General features: G+C 38.7%; 2 protein-coding genes across 2 annotated transcripts in view; both read left to right on the forward strand.

Moving 5' to 3' along the window:
- Positions 1-2,896: 2,896 nt before the first annotated feature.
- On the forward strand, positions 2,897-14,616 carry soat1 (sterol O-acyltransferase 1). Its single transcript, XM_042484166.1, has 16 exons — positions 2,897-3,024; positions 4,013-4,164; positions 6,195-6,253; positions 7,024-7,172; positions 7,321-7,380; positions 7,466-7,573; positions 8,486-8,771; positions 8,953-9,031; positions 9,644-9,728; positions 9,817-9,862; positions 9,964-10,093; positions 10,201-10,298; positions 10,397-10,495; positions 11,710-11,845; positions 12,028-12,173; positions 12,281-14,616. Exons 2-16 carry the CDS (start codon positions 4,014-4,016, stop codon positions 12,350-12,352), a joined length of 1,704 nt encoding a protein of 567 aa, XP_042340100.1. The 5' UTR covers positions 2,897-3,024; position 4,013; the 3' UTR covers positions 12,353-14,616.
- Positions 14,617-16,317: 1,701 nt separating this feature from the next.
- abl2 (c-abl oncogene 2, non-receptor tyrosine kinase) overlaps positions 16,318-21,955 on the forward strand; it is a 29,797-nt gene continuing 24,159 nt past the window's right edge. The window contains exon 1 of the mRNA XM_042517032.1: positions 16,318-16,739. Coding sequence (XP_042372966.1) covers positions 16,523-16,739 — 217 coding nt within the window. The 5' untranslated portion in view covers positions 16,318-16,522. The remainder of the gene's footprint in view (positions 16,740-21,955) is intronic.

Genomic DNA, 21,955 nt, shown 5'->3' on the forward strand with positions numbered 1-21,955 from the left:
TATGTAGAATTTAGGTATATTTTGAATTAATGCACAGGGTTCCCACAGTCATGGAAAACTTGGAAAAGTCAGGGAATTTCACAATCACATTTTCCAGGCCTGGGAAAGTCATGGGATCGGTAAGAATTATTGAAAGTTTTGAAAAAGCCATGGGATGTTTTTGTGTGTAATTAAATTGCCACAGTAATATTCTAAACAAAGGCTAAATAACCTTCCATGTAATGTAACATAACAGCAAATTTATTTTCTGTAGCTGAAGTCTTAACGTAGCTCTGATGAGCGTTAATATGTGACATTCTGTCAACCATCACATACTGTATGTTTCTTCATTTTCTCCCCCTGTTCTGTCTCTCCCTCAATGTATGCCATCTAAATGAAATATTTTTTGAATAGATTCTGGATCTGATATGTGTGAAAAATGCTGGGAAAGTGGGACAAGAAAAAATAATTATTATGGGTCCTTAAAAAGACGTGGAAAAGTTTGAAATCCTGTCCATGAAAATGTGTGGGAACCCTGAATGTGGACTTTTTACCCTGTCCTCTGTTATTCCTTTAAATCGACTTAGTTTGTCACTCATGCTGTCCTCGTAGTGTCATGTCATTACAGAAAACAGTTACTCAGAATTCATAGTGATATTTGAGTGTTTCTATGTCTGCTTTGTTTTTTGTGCGTACAGGATGAGTTTTATCACACTCACAGCAGGAAATAAAAAAGCATCTGTCTATCTCAGACTGCTACAGCGTCGTTTATTTGAACCCCACTGTGACTTCCTGCTCTGCTGCAGTTAAGCATCTGGTGCCACTCCAGACCCTTAATTGCACAAGTTTAGGTGATGTCCTAAAGTCAAAATATTGTTGGGTGACTTACAGTTCCAATACAATAAGCTGACCATAGGACCATTTTAAACATTTCTTATGCCTTTTTTGATTGTGCACCACATCAGGAAGTGGTCTTGTGACAGAAAAATCCTGCAGACAGGCAGCTGAAATGATCTGCGTCACAGAGTCTTGCCTAACAGACTACACAGGATGGTCCTAGTATGGTATGGTATGACTGCCTTTTACCAAATGCATGTTGAGACCCTCGAGCCCTCCACCCTTACAAATTCATTCAAGATCCACTCAAGTCCTGTGATCATGAACAAGACAGTCTGGGAATCCATGGTCAGTCCTCAGTCGCAAAGGTTGTCAGTATTCTAGTTTGTGAAGTTGTTCATTATTATCATTATGAAAGCATCCCTGTGTCTTTGCAGTTAATCGTATTTGTCACACTGAACTCATGAGACCAGATCAGTTTGTGACTGATGAACCATCATGCCTGATTTAGACGACACAAAGGGTCAGAAACAACAAGAGCATATCTTAAATTAGCAAGCTTTCATAAAAATGACTTTGGAAATGAGATAGTCATGCACATATAAATTTTATGTGTATAGTGATAAATGTATATTCCAAAGCAAAAAAATAAATAAATACATTTTTGGGATTACATTATACTTTCTTGTGTTTACTCACAGCTCATCCTATTCATGTTATCCACAGTTTGTGATACGCATAAAGTTTGCAACATTTTCATCCAGCTGAATGTTTTCTTATACATTAGTTATGCTTTTAAGATTCTAAGATGTTTTTAACAGAATTTGAGGAAATGCTGCATTATATACACCTTGAAATAAAAGTATAAACAAGGCTGAACCACAAAGCCTCAAATCATTTTGGTTTGTATGGCATGATTTCTAGTTAATCAATTTATCAGATTTTAAGTTGTGAGTGGGGTATTTTCTGACAAATTTTATTGTGTAGAACAAAACTTGAAAGTCTCTAAAGCTTGTGTTAACCACAGACTTTATTTGTGGCAAATAACTAAAAACGTATCAAAAAAAAAAAAAAAGACGAGGGAACCAGAGGCTCTGAAATGCTAACAAATTTTCAGTTTTAGGACTTATCTCTGATGCTGGCTTTCTAAAATGGCAATCAGTGATCAATACTTTGAGAACCTATGAGCTTAAATGGTCAGTTTAGCTGTTAAGTTTCTAAAAATTTCTCCTGGGGAAATTCGACATAAATTTCACATAGACCCCACTGGAGAGTTGCATTGCAGAAAGTATATATTTATTTATTTATTCACTGTTTTCTTCCTTTTCTTTACATAACTTTCTTTGTGCACACCTGCCTGTTCTATTTTTTTTTTTTTATTTGTGCCTATACGTATATATATATTTTTGAACAATTTTATAACTTTTTTCTTATCACTGATGAGAGACTATATGCACCTACTGGCAGTTTCATGGGGAACCTCACTTGTCAAGTCCCTTGAGGGTTTTCTGGGTTTCCCCTGCATATCTCCTTTTATTGAAATGTATAACATTACTGTTTTTTATATGTGCTAAATAAATCAAATCGAATCAGAATGGTCCCCACCAATATTAAATTGATTTTTGATTAGATAGATAGATAGATAGATAGATAGATATACTTTATTGATCTCAAAACTGAGAAATTGGGATGTAGCAGCGCCATACAGTAAGAACAGAGAATAAAGAGCACACATTATTAATAGAATATAAAGGACTATGCTTAAAAAAACCTAAAAAAAAAACTAAGAGACTGTACATATCTACATATATACATGTGTAAAGTGCGGAACAGTATCTTATCAAATTGATTATTATTAAAAGTGATTATTAAAAGCGATTACGGCCCTCCTAAAAGCCAATTGTAACTAATTAGTTTTGAAATATTTATTCTGGTTTGCATGGCATGATTTCTAGTTAATCATAAATCATACTGATTAGTTATTATCAGCTGTGGTCAACACTGTAGGCGCTGGTGACGTCAAAAGGAGGAGAGACTTTCGACCAATCAGCGTCGGCTGCCCTGCTCATCATCACCTCTGTTTACACGGTGGAGAAGCAGAGACCTGCAGAGACCTGCAGAGCCCCAGAGACCCTCAGTCTGAACGCGGAAACGGCGGAGGTCGGTGTAAGAGCGAGAAGGCAACCGGACACCGGCGGTGTGAGCCGAGTAAGTAACCAGGAAGCCGCATTTAAAAATTTCCTTAATCGTCCCGGTGAACCTGCTAACGACAGACGTCAACAAGTGGGCTAATTTGCCTCGAGCTCAGTGCTAGCAGCCGTCACTGAGAGAGAAACGTTTGATTTAACGTTAAACCGGCCGGTTAATCCGCTCAGAGCCGGGTGGTTAGTTAGCTCGTTAATTGTTGTCACACTGACCGTGAGTCTGAGCGGATGGGAGCTAACTGAGCTGTTAGCCGTCTGTCTGCTGTGTGTCCGCGTCATGTGAGGCTGATTTGATTGTCCACTGGGTTTGCTTTGTCAGTCAAAATCCTCTCTCATTCATGTGACGGTGGCATGAGCTGCTTTATGGCACCCTTTTCCTATGCTAATGCTGCCACTGATTTGTTTATTTGTGTATTTATCTTATTGTTGAGTGCAGAGTGCAGTAAAAACAAACAAAAAGCAAATAGAGTAGTGACAGGGAGAAGATGGACAAGCTCATATTGACAAGACAACAAACATAAAAAATAATCAGGCATTATAATATTTGCTGTTATTGATATTCAGATCAGTTGTTTTACTCTACTAGGGGTGGTTGTTGAGGGCACTTGTGTGTATACATTATAATAAATATTTGGCTTGATACCAACTATTAGTAGTTAATGAGACTGATATTTGGAACCAATATGCATTTACAATAAAAATGAAAATCCTTTTGTCAATATTTACTTTGTCATATAACAAACTCCAAAACAAAATGTGGAATGAATAATGAGTATGATAATAATACTATAAAAATAAATAAAAAAGTAAACTGAATAAGTTAATAAATAAATAAAGATAGAAGAAGAGAAAAAAAAAGTTGGCTCTTCCCTGCGAGGGTGCTCGAGCTCAGCCAGAGGCCAGTTAGGCTGCGTTTGCTTGTTCTCTCAGTTGCACTCATTTCTTTTGCCACTCCAGGCGGCACAGATTAATTTTTTAATCTGTTTGTTTAGGATGGAGAGTGAGGATGATAGTGTACTCCGGTCTCGCTGCCGAGCCATTCCTAAGCTGCCCCCCTTCCCTGATCTGGACAGCTCTCTGGATGGGGATTGTGATCAGGGACAACACCAGCAAGACAGTGGAGACAACCACATTACCAGCAATGGTAAGAAAATCTCAACTCCCTCATTAGCAGAGCCTGGAGAGAGGACAATGACCTCTTTTTACAGTCACATGTGTGGTGCAGAGTTGATTCAACCCTCACCTCTGAGGCTGAAATTCAGTAAATTTCCCTGGATGTGTGAGTCACTGAAGCCGTGTGATGATGTGTTTCCTCTTAAACGATGTGATGACACCTGTGGTACATTTGGTGCGGTCAGCCAGTGTGATATTCACCAACAGTGCTTTGAGCAGGTCTAGTATATCTTTTGGCAACTTTTTGTGTATTTCAAATAAAAATACTGACCACTTAAAACGTCTAGTGTGTTCGTTTTATGCTGCATTCACATGGAATCAGAGAGATGGCAAACTGGATATCATTCTAGTGGATGAGAGCATTTCAGAACAAAGAAGTGAGGCCAGTGGAAAATACTGAAACAGTAGACGCCATTGCAGTTATAAGGTTATAATATTTTGACTTTTTTTCATCCCCTGCGACAGAATCTACGACTACATGTTGCATGACTCCCTCACACAAGGAAAAATTGAAAACATGAAAACACTGTGGCATCACCGTAGCACTATTTTTTAAAAGATGGAAGTGCAGACCAAATTGATAAAAGTAAAAGTAATTCTCCGTCCACATTTCGCAATGTGTGTAATGGCCTCACACACCACCACTACAACGCTGCCTCCACTGAAAGGTACATGATTAGGACCTCCTCCACCGTCGCCTCATTCGTTGTTTAGTGAAACTTATGCCCTCGGGCCTCATCTACTGGCTGTATCTGTGCTTTCTATGCTATAAAGGATGCATGAAAGTATGAGGGCAGTGATGTTTACAACATTTGAAAAGGCTGTATTTTATTTTTGTATGTAAAGCATGTATAAACGAACCCATAGCATCCTACCATTCTGTCTGACTATTTGTTTTTCACATGCAAATCGGAAGGTGTTGTTGGTCTACCTGATTTTACGTAAACGCAGCATTACTGACCTCTAGCAGTGGGGTCACAGTTTGCAATCGACTGTGCCAGGCATGTAGGAGAACTACAGTGACCAATGCCAAAATGTGAATGTCCCTTTCTTGAGAGCGTTTGGTTTGTCTTTTCTGGGCTACTGTAGAAACAACATGGCAGGCACTGTGGATGAGGATCCGCTTTGTATGTAGATAAGATAAGCTCATTCTGAGGTAATTAAAAGAAACATTACGGTTCTTATTTTCAGGTGATTTATAAACTTATGAAAACACAGTCATGAATTTTTCTCCAATTTCTGCAAATAGATGCTCTTAAAACCTACACACTGGACCTTAAAAAATGCTTTGTAAGGTAAAAACGTTCTGATTATAAAATGTGATTTATTGGCTTTATTTGATGTCAAGTTCAGTTCCTTTTGTCTTGGCTGTACTGTTTGCTGACAGGGTGGAGTGCTACTGCCGCTGCGCTGTGTGACTGACCTCAGTAACTGTGAGAACTTGTTCGTCATGAGACAGCTGTCATGTCTAATAACCTAAAGTAACCTTAACCACAAGCAGTCAAGTAAATGTCATTAGTGTGTCATCTTTTGGATTTTGTAACATTGGATCTAAAGACTGATGTCACTTGACTTCTGTTGAATTCTGACTAAAATCCACAGCACTCAGCTGTTAGCAACAAAGATATCAGTCACTATTCAAAGCTGAAATCTTGAAATATAAAGTATTTTGTGTTTGGCTGCAGGTGTTTTTGAAAACAGATTTTATTTCTCTGTGAGCAATGCTTTTTAAGCAATTTCTCTCCAAATGCCCCACAGATAACCTCTTGTAGAATTTCTGTTGATCATTTTTCGAAATATTTGACATGGCGTGAATTGATGTTGACATTTACCATGTCAAAGTACTGTTGAGGCAAGGTAACCTGGCAACTCTGTGGGCTCTGTTGTTATTTTGGGTGTGTCCAGAGCACTTAGCTTTATAATTATATTTGAGGATTACAAAGCAACATGTTGTTTTTTGTATCATATTCTTAGGCTTGTGTGCTCTGTTTCCACTTTCAGGAAAAATTGAAGTGGAGCAGGTGATCAGCAAAAAGCTACAACTGAAAAGGAAAGCAGAGGTTAGTAAGTCAGTTATGTCAGTTAAGCAAAGGCACATCCTGTATGTTGTAATGAGCCACTATTACACAAATTGTCTTCAATGTTCTCCAGTTGATATGTTTATTCTGTCATACTGCTGTTAATAAATAATTTAGCTTATATTGACACACATCCTCAGGCAAAAATAAAGTTTGTACAGTGTATTTCCGTCAGTAGTTGTCTTTTAGCTCTCACTTTAATTACTGATTTTATTTATGATTTTATGTGTTCTTTGTTACACTCAGACAATGACATTTTTTGTAAAACTAAATCCCCAGTAGACCAATTTGAGCCTCTCTAAGTCCTCTATGAGCTCTGTCATTAAACCCAATTTGTTCACTCTCGAAAACTTTCTGAAAGTAAAATATATGGATTATCTTTGAACTTAAGCCAATTGTTTTGCTGAAAAGAAGAAAAAGCACAATGAAGTCTGACATGAAAAGGAATACATTTCATTCAAATTTATCATGACAATTCTATGAGGTTTTCTTTTAAATGGCTGAACAAAATTCCACCTCGAGGAAATGTGCTCAACATTTCCTCTTTCACACAATATCAGTTTAGTTCATGCTCTCATCCAGAGCAGCGGCTGATGACTGAGTAGGTGTTGGTTGCTCAAGAACACTTGAGAAAAGATTTTTTTTTTCCACCATGCCTCTTTTCTCTTGTGCAGTATAAAAATGAAAAGCATGAATGTAACTTCACAGACACATGAATGATAACTCTTCCTGTGTCCTGCTCTTTCGCTCAGTACCTGAAGAGTGACCTGATGCGTCAGTTTGACAGCCAGGTTAATGACTTCATGGATAGTCTTATCGAGGAGTCTGCGAGCCTGGAGCCTGCGCCTGTACCTGCTGTCTTCTCACCTCCGCTCTCCGACAAGGAGAGGAGCAAACTCAGGTGCTGCCTTTCAGCTTCTACTGGCCTTTCAAAAAATTAAAATAAATACGTTGCACTAAATATCAGATGTGTAGGCTTTCAGCACATATGCATTTCTTCAACAAAAATAGTTTTATCTGGTCACTGATATCATTCTGTTTTCTTTTAGGCATTTCCGGCCACCTCATGGTCAAGGCAAGCACTTTGTCAGTCGCAGGTCCCTTTTAGAGTAAGTTTACACACTGATCTGAAAGAAATGTAAATATCACCTACCTGAATACTCAAATGCATCACCTGTCTGTTCTTGTTTGCAGTGAGCTGTTTGAGGTGAACCACATCAGGACTATCTACCACATGTTTATTGCCCTGCTCATTCTCTTTATCCTCAGTACATTGGTGGTAGACTTCATTGATGAAGGCAGGTAATGTGGACCACTGCTATATAAAATGCCTCATGATTTTGTTAAGCTTTTGTTGAAATAATGAATTATTTGAAGGAATACTTCACCCACAAAATTATCATTTGTATATCAATTCATCACCACATGTCATGTAGAATTTGTGGAGAAAAAAAAATTTTTTTTCGCATGCCTATACGATGAACAAAGAATCCAATAACGGAAAAAAATCTTGATGAATTGTAGTCAAATGGGGCTGCTTTAAACAACGGCACAACTGTATGAAAACGTTGGTTTACAAACTCACACAAGTGCACTGTAATCCAAGTATCATCTTATCCAGTTGTTTTGCTCAGTATTTCCTAACACGTGCATTTTAGCTAAAACCATACTATTTAAAATATTTCCACATACTAGTAGTGCACCTGGGCAACATGTGCTTTTCAACTGCCGATGCATTACACTGAGCAAACTTTAACTGCGTGCTCTTGTCTGGTTGCACCTTTTGTCCATGGATGTAAATGTTCGTGTGGAAGTGTTTTAAATAGTAGAAATTTAGCTAAAATACATGTGTTTGGGAGGTTCTGAGCATTGGACTAGATAAATGAAACTTGGATTATACTGCACAAGTTGCGTAAGAGTTTGTAAACAGACGCTTGAGATAGTTTTGCTGTTGTTAAACGCAGTCCCTTTTTACTCCAATTCAATAAAAATGTTCTCAGTTTTTGGATTGTTCATTCATTTTGGAGGCATGCATGAAAACCAATGTTTTCTTTACACATTTAACATAACAAGGGATGAGTAATTGATATACAAATGATCATTTTGTGGGTTAAGTATTTCTTTAAATTTCTATCACTTTTGATCTTGGTAAAATAGTCTGTTATGAGCAGAGCCTTCAAGTTTCTCCTCTCTGCTTTTCCTCCTTTGCCTCAGACTGGTGCTGCACTTTGACCTGCTGGTCTATGCGTTTGGACAGCTCCCTCTGGTGGTGTGCACATGGATCTGCATGTTCCTGTCTGTGTTACTGGTCCCCTACACCCTGTTCCACCTGTGGTCGCAGACCCAGTCTGGCTCTTACAGACACCCCAGGTTGTGCAGTTTGCTGTTTGGCTCTGTGTTCCTGCTCTACCAAGCTCTGGGTGTTGGATTCCTGCCTACATATGTGGTGGTGACCAACAGTTTTCCACCTGCGTCATGTTTCATCATCATCCTGGAACAGGTAGATGATAAGTGTGAACCACATCCACAGTTAGTGTGTTGTATTGCACCACATTTCTTGCCATGTAAAAGACTATCAAATGTCTTTTGAGATATATGTAAACTCACCTGCCTTTCTCGAATTGATTCTATGGAAAAAGCTGTAAAAGCTGCTGTGTCTCTTATTATTTTTCTACTTCCAGGTGCGTCTAATGATGAAAGCCCACTCCTTTGTTAGGGAGAACGTACCAAGGGTCCTGACCTGGGCTAAAGAAAAGACCAGTATGTCACTTTGTTCATTTTTTGACTGAATCCATTACAGTTTTTATTTGCAGATTCACACTATTTATTTCTTAGACTAGATGGGATCATGAGCGTGGTCATTTGTCTATATCCGTCTGACTGGGTTTTTTTTTTAACCATCATTTAATGCTGACTTCACACTCCTCTTAACCAGCAGGTAATGGCAGCAAGTCCTCATCAAAAGCACAGAGCAAAAGGCATTGGTAGAAATTGTCTTGGCCAAAACCAAGAGCCCTTACTGCTGATGCAGGTCACATTTTAGCCTTTATCATGGCTCAAAAACAAACATCCATAGAAGAGCGAGGCCTCATTTACACACTCGGTATGTTATGATCCACTAATTAGGCAAGATACAATTTGATCTTAAAAAGTCTTAAAAAGTTTGTGTTATCTTCGCTGCCATCTTGACTGTAAGTGAGCTGGGAAAAGACGATGCACGCCACAGCGCCATGTGTCTAGAGTGGCTTTGATGGCCTCTGCAGGCCACCTGGCAGAGATCTTCACTCAATTGAGTGTACTTAACTAGTTGTTTTTGTGTTCCCTTCTCCTTATGTTCATATTTTGATGAGCAGTCTTCCCTTTGATCTGTAGGCCCAGGTCCAGTGGTCCCTCAGGTCTCTCAATATCTCTACTTTCTGTTTGCACCTACTCTCATCTACAGAGACAAGTACCCCAGGTAAACAGATCCTCTCATTATTTGTGCTTTTTTTCTCCATACGGTAGCTCACGTGTTTGGTAAAACCCCTGTTTCTCACTAAATATAGGAATCCAGTGATCAGATGGGGCTACGTGGCAACTAAGTTACTTCAGGTACAAACCTCTTACACATTTCAAAGTTGACCTTGTTTAAAATTGGAAGCAAACCGTATTAGCCCATTTTTCTGACAGTCTCATCCATTTCTACCCTGCAGGTACTTGGCTGTCTGTTTTATGCCTATTACGTGTTTGTGCGGCTCTGCATCCCTCAGTTCCGCAGCAGCAGCCTGCAGCTGTTTGATCTGAGGGCCATGGTCCTGTGTGTCTTTAACTCCATCCTGCCAGGTAAGATCAACCAGCCTCAGCAACAAATACTCATTCATACACCCATCAGTCTCTCTCAGGGGATACAGCAGTAATATGTCAGTCACATTGTCTTTTTTCATCTGCAGGAGTGTTGGTTCTCTTCCTGGGATTCTTTGCCTTCCTCCACTGTTGGCTTAATGCTTTCGCTGAGATGCTCCGCTTTGCTGACAGGATGTTTTACAAGGTTACTTCCACGGTTACTGCCAGCTACAGCAAAATTTAAATTAAGTTCCTATGTTGTGCTTCATGTTTGACTCAACTGATTTTGATTGCACATCACAGGATTGGTGGAACTCAACCTCATTTGCTAATTACTATCGCACTTGGAACGTAGTGGTCCATGACTGGCTGTACTACTACGTGTACCGGGACTTACTGTGGGTGAGTGGTTTTGCTATTGATACTTTAAAAAAAACAAAAAAAAAGCAGCAGCTGCATTCTGCATTATGTCAAGTTTATATGGATTTTTACTGACTATTTTGTAATGAAAGAGGGAATCATAACATCATTGTAAAAAGCAATTTCTTAATGTCTTAAACACATTTTCCAATTTATTGCTAATGTAAAAAATGCATGACTGATTAATGCTGGAGTGTGGAACATTTATATTATACTTTTGTTACATAGGAAGGACGGATTGAATGGATGCGTTTTACATCAACTAGCCAGCGCTAAAGGGGGTTGTAAGGAGGGAGAGAGCATAGCTTTGGAGCAGCAGTTAGGAGAATGGCAGAAGCTATGGAGAAAAATCCTAAATTGGTCCAAGAAGGATTCTTGAGTGGATGCGCCAGATTAAAAAAAAAAAAAAAAACTGGGGGTTCAGGGGAAAATTAATGTAAAAACAAAGCCTGTCACCTGTGGGCATACTTTATAGGCGCGCATCAGCATTCAGTGTGTTTCCAATCACCTATTATTATATGCATTTTCAAAGTGTGCCAAAAATTTGAAAAAGAAATCTGAAAAAATTGCAGCAAAGTTTTTACACTGGGGGTAGGATAAAAAAAATTGGTGTATCAATAAAACATAAATGCTTGGGTTGCATTGGGTGCAATGAAAACAGATCCAGCAAATAAATGATGACGCACAGTCGTGGCATACTGTCAACACATGAGCCACTGCAAGCTCTCTTCATTGTCTCAGGATGTCTTTTAACAAGCTTGCGTATGCACAGAGGGTTGTTACCACAACTCTTCCAGAACGATTTAGCTATAATGTTAGTTGTTCACAACTTTCTCTTTTATTTAATCATGTGGTCTCCATGTTGTTTGACTGGCGCTCTGTTATTTACATCATCCCTATTGTGCTTTCTTCTGCAGTGGCATCTGACCAGTAAATTTACACCACCTGCTGCTTATCTCAATCGATCATCCCCCAATATTCGCATAACAGTAGTGGATGGAAAAGCACATGAATTTGCATTTTCTTTTGTCAATTTCTTGAAAATTCAGCGAAAATTTTGAACTACATTTGGATAGAAACTCAACTAGTGTTTGTGTAACTACTCTCACTGCCAGGCGAGGGAGACAAAAGTTTTGCGCTCCAGCTTTGAAGCTGCAGTTTTGACATGTTTGCTCTCTGTGCTCTTGTCATTTTAGATGTCTCAGAAACGCTGCAGACCAGCAGCCATACTGTTTGTGTTCACAGTGTCTGCAGTGGTCCATGAGTACATCCTTGCAATCTGCTTTGGCTTCTTCTATCCCGTACTCTTCTGCCTCTTCATGTGCTTTGGAAGTAAGAAAAAAGACATAAGTGTTTCTTGTTATTATCACACCACCTTGCTTTTATTGCATGAGTCACTCCAGCTATATCTAATATTATTCTGTCTGTGTTATGACACACACAAACCTGGTCAAGTTATGTGTCTCTGCATTCATTATGCTTCACCCTTATCTTAATTTCTCATTCTTTCACAGTGATGTTCAACTTCATTCTGCATGACCAAAGAAAAGGTCCCATCTGGAACATAATCATGTGGACGTCCCTCTTCCTGGGTCAAGGAGTCATTATCTGTCTGTACTCGCAGGAGTGGTATGCCCAACGCTACTGCCCCCTGAAAGAGGTAACACCTGCAGCATTACTTTGTCCTGTCCTCTTAAACACTGATATGGTGTTTATTTAGACACATTAATTTGGCTTCACATGTTTGTTTGTTTGGTTTTTTTTCAGCCTTCCTTCCTTGAGTTACTGAAGCCTCGATCCTGGAGCTGTCAGAGACTGATGGCAGACTCTGACTTATAGGCTGTGATCTACGTTTGGACTACTGCTGAGGATCATCACTGATCGGTCTAAATTTGACCAGCCTTTCTGTTACTGTCATAACTTGTCGTCTTCAAGTTTGTTTTATTTTATTTGCACTAAGGTCACAACTGAGTCCGTGTATGACTGTATGGAGAGAATTAGCATGTGCCAAATTGTTCTTTTCTCTAACAGCAAAGTCACAGTAATGCCTTACTAAACCTGTTTTATGTTTTCAGAAACAAACCTAACAAAATCACAAGTTCACATGAAATCAAATGTGAGCTCTTTTATTTTTATGCACTATTTATTTTTCAGATGTATTCCCCTTACGTTTACCTTTATCAACTGTGAAACCAGTCCTTGTGCCAATATGATAACAGCAAACAATATGGCAGCACAATACAAAGAAATACGCAATACAAATCACATATGCAGTAATGGTTAATATTTAACAGAATTTGCACTTACTCCTCTATTACAGATAACATTCAGTATGTTTGGAAAGCCTTCCAATGTTATTTATTTTCACTGCCAATAAGATTTATTTTTGAAAAATGGCCACTGTTTGCTGATTTGTTTAAATCTATGAGGAACTGTGGCCTCTATATTATAGATATAAACTTACATTTAATTGTTTTGAAGGGGAAAATGAAGGTTTTTGGTATGTTGTGTGTTTGGGGAAGTATTTTGTATGGAGTTAATATATTCTGACTGCTGAATGTTTTTTTGATGATTGGAATATTTTCAATTGAACTGGTTTGAACATACAAATAGCGCAGTGGTTCCCACCCTGGGGCACCCGACCCTCATAAGGGGTCTGCAAAGCCACATGAGGGACATGAGGCTTTATAGTTTTTTAGGGGTGTAAAAAAACATACATACATTGTATAAATACTGAAAATTATATAAAAAGCATTATATAGAAATTTCCTAAAAAAAATATTAGGAAAAATCATCTCAGATACAATACTCACAGGAAATAATCTGCTCAAAGTTCATCAAAATCACTTGTTTTGCACAATTTTCCTGCAGTTATTACATTCTCTATTCGGGCTAACTGTACAGTTTATCAGTTATTCTGTAGTATTATTTTTATGTGGCTGTTATTATTGGAAATAGCTATGAAATATATCAGTGAGAGGTCATTAGTTTACTCAGTCATTAAGGAAAAAGGTTTGGAACTACTGGTCTAATTTCATATATAGAAAGTTTCATGTGAACCTAAATTATTGTTTTTTTTTTTTTTTTTGTTCTTTGTTTTTTCATGACCAATGTTGAGTTATGAGAAGGTGAAATCGCTAAAGAATAACTTACTACTGTAACTGCTGCAGCTGGCTGCTAAAATATTGTAACATTGAAATAGTGATGATACTTGATTAGCACTAAGGGCTACAGATTGCTTTGTCAGATACTGATTACATGAATTTAGACAGTGTTTTGTTGTTCAAATCATCATATACATTTTACAGAACAGTGATGTCCATGTCAAACTAATGGAAGAAGGAATTTACATGCTCGGTGTGCTTTTAGTTCCTGCGGTCTTGAAATAATGTGTTGATACATTTGTATTATTTTGAGGAAATTACAAAGTTAATGCACAGCTCATGTTGCCAATTCTGACGAATTTCGGAGCAGGGAGACTGTATTTACACTTGTTAATAATGATGCACAATATAAAGTAAAAACCAGCAATGGAAAAAATCAGCACTTCCAGAAACTGTATGACCACCACAAGGTGGCACTGTATTAAAAGCTTTTACTACTGATCATCCTCTGCTCAATTTGGCTGTGATTTGTGGTCAGGAGTGAGAGAATTCCCTTACATATTTTATATTAAAAGTACCAGCAACTTATTTTTTAATATGTACATATAAAAACAGAAATATTGGAATGCCCTGTGGTACTTAACTCTTGTGAACTCTGCATTTGGATGAAACCTTAATCTTGCTTTATGCATTTGTTAATTTTGTCAGTGAGGATAAAATTTAAAGTTCTGCGAAGAGCCAATCTGCAGAAATGCTGTCCATATGAAAGAGATATTTATTTTTGGTAGCAGAGCTTTTACCTGATAACTTACTGTCATATTTGTGTTCATTGTGATTTCTGGCCTTGTTTAGCTCATTGTGTCAGATGACAGTTTAATGAATCAGTATGTTGTCTGCTATTTTTGGATGGAGAGAAATGTCTGATTTTTCAAGATGCATCAAATCATGAGAACTATAAAGAATAAAAAGTATTTTTTCCTTCCTTCTTATTCAACTTCATCCTTATTGAATGTGCGTTATCTTTTATGAAGGCAAACTTATTCATATACCACATTTAATCAAAAGGGCATTTAAAAGTCCTCCACATAAAACAAAAGCATCGAGACATTGTGCAAAAAGTAACACATAACCACCATTATTACCATCTGCACACTCCACTTTAACCTACATCAGGGTGCAGCCACCCTGTGCAACAGTGAATATTGTGCAATTTTGTATACATGTTGATAGTTGTTAAATTCATTTTTTTTTCTATATTTTTTGTAGTTTATATTTTCCTTTTTAAATTTTTTTTATTCTTTGTTTAATGTTGCACTAAGTCGCTGTAAAAATGAATTTCCCCAGCATGTGGATCAATGAAGGGTTTTTTATCTTATAGAAGTAATATTTATTTAGAGTTTATCTGCACATAATCAGATATAATACATGTGTGTATAATACATACTGTCTATGAAAATCTGTGTAGAATTTTCAGATTACTGTGATTTTATTGTTTAAGGTATGTTTTGCATCTCACAGTGCTCCATCAACTATGCTACTGATGCCTGTCTTGCATCACTTTTGTTTTGTTTTTATAGAAATGACTTTTATTCTGTAGTTTTGTATTGATAAGCTGCAATTAAATTATGATATTTTATTAAATTGGAATACGGGTAATATCAACATAGTTGCAGTGCTATAGTGCAGGGAATTTCAAATGATCAATACATGCCCTTATTTCTATCATCTTCATTTCAACCAAAGCAATTGCAAATATTTAAATGTGCAATACTCTTTCAACTGTTGAATGTAGGCTATATTTAACATATTACACATATTGCATATATTTTTATTGTTCTTCTTACTAATGTAGGCTATCTGTTTTATTATATAGACTATTTCTAACTTTACATACTAGTTTTATGTGTTGTACATGTTATTGTAGCATCAGACACATTGTTTATGTATTATTCATTTTACACACTTAACACACTCAGCACATATTTATAACTTAAAATATTTATAGTGCTATTTTTTACTTATTATTACTGTATTTCTATTTTAGATTTTTACACACTTTATATACTTAGCAAATTATAAATAGGCCTATTCATAATTTTTAAAATATTCACATACTAGTGCAATTTTTTTTGTTAATTATAACTGTATTACAGTTTTACATTTTTTTACCTACTTTGTGCTGGTACTTATTTCCACTTTCTATAAATCTCTATGCTTGGCATCAGAGCGACTGTAACAAACCACCAATTCCCCCTGGAGATCAATAAAATGTTTCTGATTCTGATTACTCTGCATTTGCTTGACAAAACAATAGCTGATTGTGATGTTTTAAGCTTTTCTGCATTTTTCTCAAGGACGCTGAGATCAGACAGCGCACATCGGGCCCCCGCCCGCTGGGTCGGGTGCTCGGGAGTCAGTGGGACTCGGTTGGTGTCGGTGCTGGAGAGGTGGAGGATCACGGTGACAGGGGATCGCGGCGAACCCCCCGCCTTGTGCAACACATCTCCTATTCTGCGGTAAAGATGGCGGCGTCAGAGGGGGCGCGTAGCGGCCGGACAACGGCAAAACGATCCTGAAAAGCTCCAGATTTGACCGAATCTCAACCGCCGGGTACCGTTAATATCTGCTCGGACACCATCTGGATCACCGGGATAGAGACAATCGCTGTCACACGCCGGCGTTGTGATTTTATTGTTAGCGGCAGGGTGGGTGGGTTTCACTGATAGCTGCTAGCTAACGGGCTAGCCGAGCGCGCTAGTTAACGTTAGCTCGGTGAAGAAGAGCGGGGAGGGGATTGAGGAAGACTATTCGGGCCAGGCCGCTCCAGCTCGGGGGAATGTGAACCAGAGGTGCTCAGGGGGGTTTGCTCGCTTCGTCCCAAACGTCCTTACGCCACACTACCGGGATGGGACAGCAGGTAGGCCGCGTCGGTGAGAGCACATCGACCGGACTCCAGCCACCACAGCCCCACGCGTCCCAACCGCACCAAGGGAAGGGGAACCGGGGGAGCGGCGCCGGGAGGAGACCCCGGGAACCCGGCAGTAGCACCGGGACACCGCCAGGCAGGGCTGCTGCAGTCAACGTGCCCGACCCAGGGATCAATATCTTCACACAGCATTCAGGTAACGAGAGAAGCGCGTTGATAAAAGAGGTGTGAGTGAAGACTTTGATTTTGTTTGCTGATTAGCGTTTTGCTAGCAGAGTCCATGCTAGTTTGACAACGACGCGTTAGCGGAAATAGCCATGCCAACCAGCCTTAGCTTTCCATGTCTCATCCATTTTACTGTGTGAGTGTTAATTTGTCCATTGTTTACAGACACGAGGCCGTTTATTCAGATGGTTATTGCTCTGATTTGACACGGATGTAGCAGTGTGGATGTGCTGCATGTGACTAATGTTTCCCAGGGGAGAGACAATGTTGTTGAAAAGAGGAAGAGTTTTCTGTGCTCTGCCTCAGGGGTCGTGACTGGAGGTGATCAAAGTTAGTGTGAAGTCAGGTGATGTGGGACACTTTTTGGTTGATTATCAAGGAAATCACCTAAACCTCAGAATATTACCTTAAATGTCACTTTTATAACTTTTTATGGTTTAAAAAAATGATTAGAAGTAAAATACTTTAAAACTGTGGACCTTTAAACACTATGAGTACCCCTTGAGTACTCTGATAACACGTTCAGGTAAAATAGGAAAGTTAGTAATTTAAAATGGGACAATCATGTTTGTGTTTCATATTGTTAAATGTATTTATCAGTTCAATCATTAATTGATTAAATCATTTATGTAACCTGTGGCGATTTCATATAAAAGATTGTCTAACTTTTCTGACATGCTTTCTCTCATTGCTTGTTTCCAAGTTGCCATATTGTCTACAAAGGACAAGTTTGTGTACTTGCATATTTGTAACAAGTATGGTTAATTCTGGAGTACTGCAGCTGACACAGACTCACCGCATCATCTTTGATATGTTAAAGTGACAAAAATACTAATAATGTCCTACACTATGGCACGTATAATTTCGTGGAACCTGGTAGCCTAAAAACATGCTGGTTTCACCATAGAAAAATGTCCAGTTTTAGCTGAAATTTCTGTCCCATTTAACCTTAGTGCATTAAGTACCCACTCAAAACCCTTTTCCATAAAAAGTAAAGTGTAATGTGAAAATATTTTGATTAAAAGTCAAACAATTAACGTCATGCAGCGCTCTAAAATCATTTTTGTTGTTATACCCTTACTATTTTAAGCTGCACAAGTCTTATTACCAAGATGAGGAAATCAACATGCCACATGGCTTTCCTTGGAAGTTCTATGACCAATGCATTTTTCAATTATTAGTGTACCCATACTACCAATCTCAGTACAATAAAAACTTTTATTTTATATAAAGTACATTTATAATAACATGGCAATAACATGCTCAGTGACTGGTCGCTAATATTTAAAGAACCCAAGATGTAAAATTTTGTTTGTGGCATTTTACCTGATGTCTGATATTACCTGACCTCATGCTGTGTTCCCCACTAAGGCCCTTCTGTGATATACTTGGTTTGGTAAACAGTGATTCTTGCCTCGGGAGGTTGAGTTGCAATTCCAGCCCATTAACTCACTATAGCAGTCACCACAGGCTCACATTACAATACCTAGTGGTTTTCACATGCTCACTTACATCCTCTGTCTGATAACGTCTACTGTTACAACACACTCAGCAAGCTGACTGCACACTTTTATCCAGTGGGAAATATATGTAAATTATTGAAGTTACCTTTTGTTATTATGTGATTGCACTTGTGCAGACATGAACGTTTAAAGCTGCTCTTACGTGATTATAGTTTAATGTCGTACTGTCTGTCCTCTCACGTCATCAGTGAATTCACGAGGTTACTCGTGTATTTCAGAGGCAAGAATCAAACAGAAGATCCGCACACTCTATTAAAAGCTCCCAGTCATTTTTAACTGTGCAACGTTTCAATCGAGCACATTCATCTCTCAGGTGATTGCGATTGAAACCATCACATTGGGCCAATACGAGTACAGCTGACTGGCACTTTCTGGCACTCCCATATGGGGTGCAGAACATATTTCCATCAAAAGAAACCAAAAACAACAAAAGCAATATTATACAAGATTATACTGAATACATACAACACATCAAAAGTTACATCAAATATATTACAAATAATCCCCCGAAAAAACTATCAAAATAACCACAATCTAGAAAAATACATGGAAAAGTAGAAAAAAAAGAAGAAAGGGGAAAAAAAGGGTTTTTTTTTGAAAATTCCTGTTTGATTGAAATGTTGCACAATTAAAAATTACTGTCAGCTTTTAATACAGTATGCAGATCTTCTGTTTGATTCTTTCCACCAATAGATTTTTTTTATCCAGCACCTGTAAAAGTTTTTGGGATGTGTGTGCCCTCCACCTTGCTTGAACTTGTGTATTACATATATGAATAGTTTAGGTTTACAGTCATATATAAAAATACGTACAACAGAGGTGTGGCAGTACCTCCCATCACTCATGTTCCTGCCTCAGCACAATAGCTATGCACTGATATTGTTATCTGCTCTGTTAGTCACGAAGAACAGTGCAGATCTATAGTATTTCCTTTTTGAGTTATGAAGACATATCTTGGCATTAACTCCTCCATGCTCTGGACCCTCCCAGCCTTCCTCCCCTTAGGCAGGGTCTCTTATAGACTCTTCTGGGCTTATAAGTAATGGTAATGAGAGGATGCCCGCTTAGTTGCATGCATAATATCATCATTAGTATTGCATCATAATGCATTTCATTCATATAGGGCTTTTCTTAATACCCTCTTTACTCTGTGTTTTTTTGTGACACTCTACTTGATTGCACACTCTGAAACCTGCAGTTGGCTTTGCTTTTTGCTCCTGTGTGTCCTCCGATGGATTGTCACTTCATATGTGCTGCATTGATGTAAAGTTACTGGTGGAACTTTACCAGTTTCCGCTGATGTCCAAGGCCCAGCGTCCTCACCCCATCGCAGTGAGCAGGGACTCATAGAAGATGCAGGCTTTTGGGAGCACATTTTCAGTTCCTGGCTTGCACATCTCAAAAGTAACCGTCCTCTGCTTGAAGTGCATACACAGACAGACAGACCTACTAAGTGCAGCACCACTCAGTGTCAGCGCTGTTCTTTTCTCTCAGATGTCGGGGCAGGAGTGGCCTTTTTATAGCAGCCAGGATGCAGTCACACAGCCACTCTACAGAGAGACTGCTACTCCTCAAAGCACACAATAATAGAACAAAGACTCTTAAGCAAGGAAGCTTGAGATTGTGCACCCTGTCTTCGAATGACTATCAAAGTGCCTTTTTTCTAGTAGTCTATTTGTGTGATAATGATGCAGCACTGTCTTGTACATCTTTGTGGGTGAAATGTGGTCTTGTTCTTTTAAGGAGGCTATTTTGGTTGCTAGGAATTCAGTTTTCATTATGGCTAATATTGTCATTATTTGTCAATCGGTTATTTTTCTGTAAACTACTTATTTGTTTAGTATGTAAAGTTAAAAAAAACCCAAAATACTTAGGATACAAGCCCAAAATGATGCGTAGTTGATCATTTAGAATGACCAGAATCTACAATTTTTTGTATTTTTGTATAATGTGATGTATAATATCAAAAAACATAGCTAAGCAAGCAGCTACTTGAATTTGTTATCATCTGTTGGCATTTATGACATAAAGTGTTGAATGAATTGACAAGATTGCCAGATCTTATTTCTGTGACTTTGACAATGACATCGTGTGACCAGGTCTTGTCAAGAGGAAGTTAAGATTAGATAAACTCTATTGATCCCTTGCAGGGAAGTTAAAGTGCCAGTGCAGCAAAAAGGAAATACAAAAACAGATCATACAGCTATGAGTCAACCAGGGGGACCAGTTGTTGGTTTGACAACAGATCTAATTCAATGTTAGTTTGTGTTTTAATGTTTGTGTTTTCAAAGGCTTCAGAGTCTTTTTACTGAAAGCTAGCAGAGATCAACATGTTGAAGTGGTTTTATTAATCCAGCTTCATGCCACTTTATAACAGACTAGCACACCCCAGAGGCCAAATGATGTCTTCTTGGGGTGTAATTGAAAGGTGCCAGTCTGCGAGGAATGCATTTTTGTCTGTTGAACTCATGCCTGTGTGTCACTGCCTCTCTAGTATCGGTTGGTGTCATATGTGCACATGCTAGAGTTTCTATCAGTATGCCTGAAACCACTGAGTCATTTTAGGGGGATAAACATGAGGCTGGAGGCAGTTGGTGTAAATTGGCTGTTAATATGCCTGGCCCCGTGGCCCCTTCCTCTCCCACCATGTCTCTCTCCTTAATATTTTTTGTTTGTTTGTTTGTTTTTTAGTTACCAGCTTTGGTTGTCTTTCTTCACTTTAGACAGGTCAGCTCCTGTCCCCTGCTCAGGTGTGCAGCACTTCACCTCAGCACATCACTAATTAAGCATCTCTGTCTCTTGGCAACACGCTGTATACCTCACTGGACAGACAGTCCAGCTATAAAACAGTGACAAGGACAGACAGGGAGCAGACCTCCTCAGTGCTGATTCAAGGGGAGCTGGCCAGACAGCCACCTCTGTGAGTATTGATTCAAGTGCAGTATTGGTGAATCAGTGGCTTCAGCATATTGATGGTTCCAGCCCTTTAGCCTTGTCAGGAGTTCAGAGATCTCCATCTCCGCAGTGGGTTCATCTGATACACACGCTGCAGTGGGGAGAGTCCTTTGAACTGACACAGAGGGGTGAATTTGGGGAAAAACTGGCCTCAGTAAGGTTACTCTACAGCATATTGCTTTTCAAATCTTCTGCTTTGCCTTTCTTAAATGAAACCTACACCTTGCTTGTAAAAAAAAATCTGGATTAAGTCAGAGCGATTGGTGCATTAACTGTGTGTAGAGAACCAGTAACATTACTTCTGATATTTCTTTTTATAAAATCAACAAAGCGATAGGCTAGTCTATTTTTGCTCTGAACAGATCATAGAAATTGGGGCAGATGAGTCGATTGGAATTTTTTTTTTTTTTTTTTTTTTTTGGCAATAGTGCTGATAGTGAATGTAGAGACGGCTATACCTAAACTGCAGCACTGTTTAAGCTGCCCAGGAGGAGAAAAGAGATGCCTGGATCCAGGATCCAGGATCCAAGGACGTAAGCTGATTTGCATCACGGGTGAAATTAGATTAGAGACAAATCCACTTTTCTGTGGACTCCATGTGCTAAACCCCCAACAACCAGGATAAGTCACACAGCAGCAACTAAAATATCTGGGGAAAATCAAGTTGGCGACGCTTCAGCAGCTATCAGTGAGATTTTAATAGGCTTTA

Source organism: Plectropomus leopardus, chromosome 3 (assembly GCF_008729295.1).
Source record: "Plectropomus leopardus isolate mb chromosome 3, YSFRI_Pleo_2.0, whole genome shotgun sequence".
Taxonomy (NCBI): domain Eukaryota; kingdom Metazoa; phylum Chordata; class Actinopteri; order Perciformes; family Serranidae; genus Plectropomus; species Plectropomus leopardus.